Here is a 7,735-nt window from a genome sequence, read left to right as displayed (position 1 = left end):
GTGTAGTATATATNTATGTAGTATACACATATATGATATATATATATATATAGTATATATATATATATATGTATATATATATATATATATATATATGTGTGTGTGTGTGTGTTTGTGTGTGGTATATATATGTGCATGTATGGATATAAATGCCTATATTTTTTCGAAAATGTATATATTTATACGCATACACGCACAAGCATATATATATATATGTGGATGTGGATTTGTGTGTGTCGAGTATGCATGTAGATAAATCGCGGGGGTTGTGAATATTTCAATCTCTACACCAGCTGTATATATTCTAGTGTGTCCTATGGATTGATATATCTCAATATGTGTGTGGTTGTATATATATACGCGTGCGTCATCCGGCTGTGACATGGTATAGGAGTGCTTATTGCGATTGTTCGCACAGTTATCGACGAACTGATGCTACGCGCACACTTAAATCTGGAAATTTAACAGGGTATGCATGCACATTTTGTTTTTGTTTTTATTTATTTTCTATCTTGTGCCCATGTTATTTGGTGTCATTGTTCCTTATGTGGACTCGAAGTGTCTGTTAAATAAGTGGCTGTGAATCGATTTGGTCTGGCGATTGTCCTCTATTGCAAGAATAGCAGTGCATGCGTTGGTGCGCTTAAAGAATATGCATACTGTGATATGATACTTTCCTGGATTTGCAATGTACATTACAAATGTCAATTGTTTATACTGCTTGCTTTTTCGCGGTATGCAACGACGGTGAGACTTTACTTCGAGAGAAATCCTCGCTATAGTGTTATTGTGGATAGCAAATATACGTATGGCAAAACATGATGCATAATATCCAATTTTATAGTTCGAAGATTTGATAAAATTACTTGGCTCCTTTAACCTCACGGTAGAGCGATTCGTTTGGATTGTTGCCGGGGTCGGTTGATTTGAGTTTCTCTTTAGGATGTAGCTCTTTGATATATGTATGCATGATTATTGAGAATCACGTATACGCTCTTGTGCGGACATCATGTTGCGCTCGTTAATGTGACCGGCGGGCTGCGCATACCACTTTTGACTTTTTACGGATAGGGTTGTATTCTATGTATACTTTTTACGGATAGGGTTGTATTCTTTGTCTAATATCTGTGAGTTTAGTGTGTCAACGAGTTTTGAAGACACGATTAATGTCCTGTTCAATACCATGCACGACATATTGTCATTGATAGGTCACACTAGCTTATTTTTGGGACACATCTGAACGCTCGCTGTACTACTTGCTCATTATATTGCACGGTTTTGTTGTCAGGTTTGTCCGCTGCCATACGAGTGAAGCAGATGTGCCTAGAAAAAGAACAGGATGTACGGGTTGTGGTCGTGGAGAAGGCCGTAGAGTTGGGCATGCACACGTTATCGGGTGCCGTACTAGAACCCACCGCTCTGAATGAGCTGTTCCCTGATTGGGAGGAGCTTGGAGCACCTCTGCACACACCTGTCAAGGAAGATTTGATGACATTCTTGACCGAAAAGTCCAGTTTACACCTGCCCCACGATATTCTGCCTGGATTCCCTATACACAACCACGGCAACTATATTGTACGCCTGGGTAACTTTGTCAACTGGTTGGGCCAGCAGGCCGAGGAATTGGGCGTAGAGATATATTCCGGGACGGCCGCGGCAGAAGTCCTGTACCACGACGACGGCAGTGTTAAGGGTGTCGCCACCACTGATATGGGTATTGCTAAGGTATTGTTTTGAGTTTTACGCATAGAAAGTGTTTTGGTAACATTTCTGTATGGTTTTAATATTCTAGATACAATCTCGAAGAGTATGATATCTATGTGTAGCTGTGGGTGTGGGTATTTATCTGTGTATTAATTGCATATATTTATGTGTATGTTTGATCATACTCTATAGTATGTATTCATTGCGCATTATATATATATATATATATATCAGGTAGATGCGGACAACGTTATTTTTTACTTAAGTATGTTTGTACCTGCACATCGAGAGAGTGATTCCGAAATGCATGCCGTTTCCATCTACGAGCGATCTCGTGTCATTATTCGAAAGGATCAGTTTTTTTCTATTTGCACACTGTGCTTATGTGGCTCAGATTTGTTCTTTTTGGTTGGTGTGCGCGCTTTAAAGTCCGGTTGATTCATTCAACGCTGGCTCAACATGAAAAATTTGAAATATAATATTTATATCTATTACAATCATCGTTTACTTTCGGGTATTCCATTGCTAGCAATTTATGCAAGTCTTGTCAGATTTGAGGCTTGAAACCAAATTGTATCCGAGACTCGTAAGGAAAGCCATGTTGATACAGTCATGGCTTACATAGAATACAACCGCAAGTGAAGCTGTAACGTGGTGTGCATTACCTCGGTTATTATTGAAAGCGGGATCTTTACTAGCCGTTAATTGAACGATTCCTGGACATTGCGAGCTGTGTCATGTGTTTAATACAAAAGTGTTTCTTGCTTTGTTCACAGGACGGTAGCCCCAAGGACGCCTTTGAGCGAGGCATGGAGTTGCACGCCAAGGTCACATTATTTGGCGAGGGTTGTCACGGTCACCTAGGTAAGGAGTTGTACGAGAACTTTAATCTCAGGGAAAACTGTGCCAATCAGTCATACGGAATTGGTATCAAAGAATTGTGGGAGATTGACCCTGCGCTACACAAGCCTGGACGTGTCGAGCACACCATTGGATGGCCGATGGATAGGAATACGTATGGAGGCTCCTTCTTGTATCACCTGGACGAAGGACCTCTTGTTGCTATGGGGTATGTCTGTTGTATGTCGTTACGTGTGTGTATGTACATATAGGTATGTATATCCATTCTGAGTGTGTGTGTTTTTATGAGTACGAGTACCCCTCCCATATCACTGGTGACCTGCTCTTGTTTGTTCTCAAGGGATTACAAAACATCATCATTATTTACATGCAACATGAGCGCAACACTTTTATTGGTTACAAATACAATACATCTGCAATATGTGTACCATAAGGCACAAATCCGTTTTCCCGGTATATCTACGATACTTAAATACCAGATTCGTCATTGGACTGGATTACTCCAACCCATACTTGAGTCCGTTCCGTGAGTTCCAACGCTGGAAGACGCACCCACACATCGCTAAGCAATTGGTGGGCGGCACACGCATCTCATACGGAGCGCGTGCGCTGAATGAGGGAGGATACCAAGCGGTTCCTAAGGTCGTGTTCCCTGGAGGAGCTTTGATTGGTTGTGATGCTGGGTTCCTTAATGTGGCCAAGATCAAGGGCACACACACAGCTATGAAGAGTGGTATGTTGTAGTCGCATTGGGTACCTATAAGGTCACCGCGGTAGATTGCAAGTAGGCATATTGGTGAGTGTCGTGAAAGGACGGTTGGGATATTTAAGATGATGTAAAGAATCTTTGATTTGCCCACGAGCTCTGTTTGTAATATTATCCATAATAGATGTTCGTATGTCCATGTTCACATCGCAATTCATGTCCTTTGTCGGCCAATTGTGAACCTTGCAGGTATGATTGCGGGAGAAGCAGCTTTTGAAGCCATCGCCAACGGAACAGACTGCCACTTAGACTCTGGGGCCATCCAGTTGGATTCGTACGAAGAGCGTCTGCACAACTCAAGTATTATGGAGGAACTTAAGGCTGTGCGCAATATTCGTCCCGCTTTTAACACCGCATTGGGTTTGTACGGAGGTGTGGCTTACACCGGTCTTATCCACTACCTATTCCGCGGCAAGGAGCCCTGGACATTAAAGCACCACTCGGGCGGTGATCACGCACAGCTCAAGCCCGCTGCCGAATGCAAGGTATGTTTGTCATGAAGATAATGGATGGTGGGTTTTTTTAACGTTATCGTGTAACGAGACAACATTGGAGTTGATGCGTAGTTCAAATGTTGCAGCGTTGATCAGTGGCTACCGCAAGAGAGCATTTCAAATTGCTTGTGCAAAATTTCGATCTCTTATATCTCGTTTCACATCTGAAAGTTGTCAGGTTCGCGTTTGTGTTCTTTATGCGGATCAACCCGTGTGTGAACTTGCGATCAGTTGAGACGTGCTGCTTGTTGGCATCATGATCCATTCAAACAATACGGAAACATTCAAACACTTTGTAGTCCGTTTACTTATGTATGCCTGAACTGAATCTGGAATAATCTACCTACAGCCCATCGAATACCCCAAGCCAGATAACAAAATCAGTTTCGATCTACTGTCCAGTGTGGCTCTCAGTGGCACCAACCACGATCACAACCAACCTGCTCATCTTACTCTCAAGGTGTGCCGCTTTTTCTCCCTTTATTTTTAATGCTTCGTTTTCTCTGATTGTAGAACTTAATTGGACCACATCATTATTGATCTATCAATGATTCAAGTTTAAGTGTGTTATCTGTTTTGTATAATTTCGGGTCAAGCAGTCATAAGTATTCAGTTTTTTGTTGTTGAGCTGTCTAGTACCTTTATATATTAAATATATGTGCGTGCGATCAGTTTAGGAATGTGTTACCGATGCGATAAATGACCAATGGGTGATTTTGTGATATGTATCGCCTAGTAGGTCGTAGGTATATGAAAAGCACTAAACCATAATTCGTGTGGTTTATAGCCATATGCTTTTGTTTGCATTTGGATGTCCATGGTTTTGATCATAGCAGACGTGGCATTTATGTGTCTATAGGAAGTGTGCTATATCTATACGGACAGCTTTTGATCATCCCTTTTATATTGTTAGGATGCGATGCTTTATCTGCATGTATATGGCTTGAATACAATCTCGCTATGTTCGAATTCAGGCCAGTTTTGATTGTTTTTTTTTAAGTTTGGCAGAGTGCGCGATACGCATGAAGGTGCACAGATGCTTTTGACAAGTGTCTCAAGTAATCTATCATCGCATCTGGAGTCCATGCATGGTTTAATTAGTTTCTGAGGGCGAATATTCAACTAGTCATAGATTTTATTCTACTGTAGTCTGTTTATTCCTCCTGGTTAGTTTTTGTGTTCGACACCCGTTCGATTATGTGCTTTGTAAGTGTATTTATATACATGTTAATCTAAATAGTATGAGTCATATGAGCACATGAAATCTATGTTCACATACAGTAGACGGCCTCAGGATATATGACTCAGCCTAAATCTTTGCCTTTTTTTCTTTCTTCAAATTTCAGGATGATTCCGTGCCCGTAGATGTCAATCTTGCAGTTTACGATGGACCTGAGCAGAGGTATTGTCCTGCTGGCGTGTACGAATTCATTGAAACCGCTGATGGAGGAAAGAAGCTTCAAATCAACGCCCAGAATTGCGTACACTGCAAAGTAAGTTTCGAACGCCGTCCTCCAATTTATAACGCATTGTTGTTTAGCCGCTTTGTAGCACTTCCCATCGCTCTCGTGTTCAGACTAAGAAGTGAAAGACCATATACTGTGACTTTTTGTGATCGACTATTGGAGTTCACAATCCTGCGTATGGGCGGAACTAACTTCACTCCTACTCCACATACTCTCTCCATCAGACATGCGACATCAAAGATCCTTCACAGAATATCAATTGGGTAGTGCCCGAGAGTGGTGGTGGCCCCGCGTACGGTGGAATGTAATTTTAATCACCACAAGTTAAATAGGAATATAATGTATTAAAGTGCATACACATGCAGATGATATACCAAAGATTGTGGAGCGCTCACCTTGTATCAGCTTTTTATATATTGGATTTTAGTGTGATGGTTTATATTGCGAACGCAGATTCTTTATTTTAGACATCACGATAAGCACCGTTTACAAGACCTCGCAATGTCAAGCATGTTTAGCATTGTTTATGGTCTTCGACTGTGGGATAGTTGCGAAGCTCCGAAGTTACGTGTCGATTCAAGATTCATTCCTGTGTACATGGCTTGAATCCAGAATACTGACTACCGCTGATATCACGGTCCAGTTTATATACACTATACTCAGGTTTGTCGTTCTCCGTCGTCACTCATGCATGATAGGTGTGTGTACACAGGACACACTGAAAATAATTGGGCAGGCTTAGATATGCTGGTGTAATATCGGTGTGCCTCGTTTAGGCACTAGTATTCAATCGGCATGTCAGTGCAGTATAACTGACGTTATCCAGCATACTGTGACTCACGAGAGATTGTAGCCGGCTTAGAGACGCTGGTCTCAAATATTGTGTCGTGTTTAAGGAGCCTTTTCGAACCGATATTCTATTTCCTCGAAAGTTACACCTCTTACGGAATTCGAACATACAAACCCACAGACTTTTCATTGCGATATACCTTTTTAGTGTGGTGACGACATCCGGCACAGCTTGTTTCCTTTCCGATTTTAAAGCACCTCCAGATCCGTCATTTTCAATCTCGTGTTATAAAGTAATAAGCTTCGAGAACTCGGCGAATCACCGTCGCAGAACTACGTTTGTTAGATTTAACTATGAGACCATGCGCTTGATGGTTTATGGCGGCGAAATTGTGTGGATTAAAGAAAATCTCCTGCTGGTTTAGATTGTGCATGCCTCACAAAACCCCTTTTCTCAGATTAAGTCGATTGTCGTAACGATGACTCACCCGCCTGTTTCTTTTCACTTTAAATAAAAATTACTGCCTTTTTCCATTGATGATGAATTGAATGATATTTGAATACTTTGGTCGTAACCCGCTAAGTGTATCAATACTTAGTCTCTCTTAGTCGCTGCCTGATGATGTAAAAAGAATATGGGAGAATTCTGTCGCATTAGTTACTACTTTTAGACAACTAAATATTTTACACTCTGTATCTATGCATCACATGATCATATGCAGCCGATTTTCGGTGCTATGTACTAGCTTCTCGCGGCAGTTCCACATCTTAACTTCCCTCCAATCTTCTTAGAACCTCTCCAACGAATATGAAGCCTGATGTGCGTGTAGACATAATAATTTACCCAAATTGAAATAAATATCATTATCCCTATGTTCTCCTTTCACTCCTTATCATACTCTTTTTTTTAAATCCCTACTCCAAGTGCAGAACCATATAAAGTTGTGCATCTCTACCAATGTCCAAGGCTGTTTCTCGAAGCCCTTACACTAGTTCACGAAAACAGAGGCCTCTGTATGCGCACAACGTCTTTTTGAGCATTTCGGCGGGTGTATTCTTCTCACTTCATGATTCCTTGCGACTGAGTGGTGCCTTTGCGATTATACAACAACGCACATATATATCTTTTATAACCGTACAATACCGCCAAATAGAATCGTGTACATCAAATCTGCACCAGCAATAATATATTATGTCAAAAATATGCATCGTAATTAGCAGACGTAGCACTCATAATTCGTGTGATTCTCAAAATTGTGATGTCACAGAATTAAGGCTAACAATTCGAGAACAGTATTTTTTTACTTCTATACAAGGTACAATATTATCCCTATATAAGGACTTGTCAAGTCGATATGACCATTCGTCACCTGAAACTCATACTGGAAAAAAATTATCTTTACTATGCGCTGGTACTACCCTGAAATTTGTCTGTGGTGACCAAACAAGAGAATAAAATTTACAGTCATGCGTTCTCCCCTGGATTGTGTTCAGTTGTCACAGAAGGAGGATTTTGAAAGAAGGACAGCATCTCACTGGTATGTTTAGATTTGTAAGAACATCAGCCACGTTGTCACTGGAAGCGATGTATTCCGTGGCGATGATACCTTGTTGTTGTAAGTCACGGATGTGATGAGTCCAAAAATCAACATGTT

General features: G+C 41.0%; 1 protein-coding gene across 1 annotated transcript in view; it reads left to right on the top strand.

Annotated features, from left to right (window-relative positions):
- SARC_07821 (electron transfer flavoprotein-ubiquinone oxidoreductase, mitochondrial) overlaps positions 1–5,671 on the top strand; it is a 6,279-nt gene extending 608 nt beyond the window's left edge. The window contains exons 2-8 of the mRNA XM_014298220.1: positions 1,289–1,725; positions 2,481–2,773; positions 3,045–3,298; positions 3,521–3,816; positions 4,175–4,285; positions 5,172–5,318; positions 5,516–5,671. Of these exons, the coding sequence (XP_014153695.1) occupies positions 1,289–1,725; positions 2,481–2,773; positions 3,045–3,298; positions 3,521–3,816; positions 4,175–4,285; positions 5,172–5,318; positions 5,516–5,599 (1,622 nt within the window). The 3' untranslated portion in view covers positions 5,600–5,671. The remainder of the gene's footprint in view (positions 1–1,288; positions 1,726–2,480; positions 2,774–3,044; positions 3,299–3,520; positions 3,817–4,174; positions 4,286–5,171; positions 5,319–5,515) is intronic.
- Positions 5,672–7,735: the final 2,064 nt, after the last annotated feature.

The sequence above is a fragment of the Sphaeroforma arctica genome, assembly GCF_001186125.1.
Source record: "Sphaeroforma arctica JP610 unplaced genomic scaffold supercont1.648, whole genome shotgun sequence".
In the NCBI taxonomy this organism is placed as follows: Eukaryota; class Ichthyosporea; order Ichthyophonida; genus Sphaeroforma; species Sphaeroforma arctica.
Note: the sequence above shows the minus strand (reverse complement) of the source record. Positions and strands in the feature narration are given on the sequence as shown.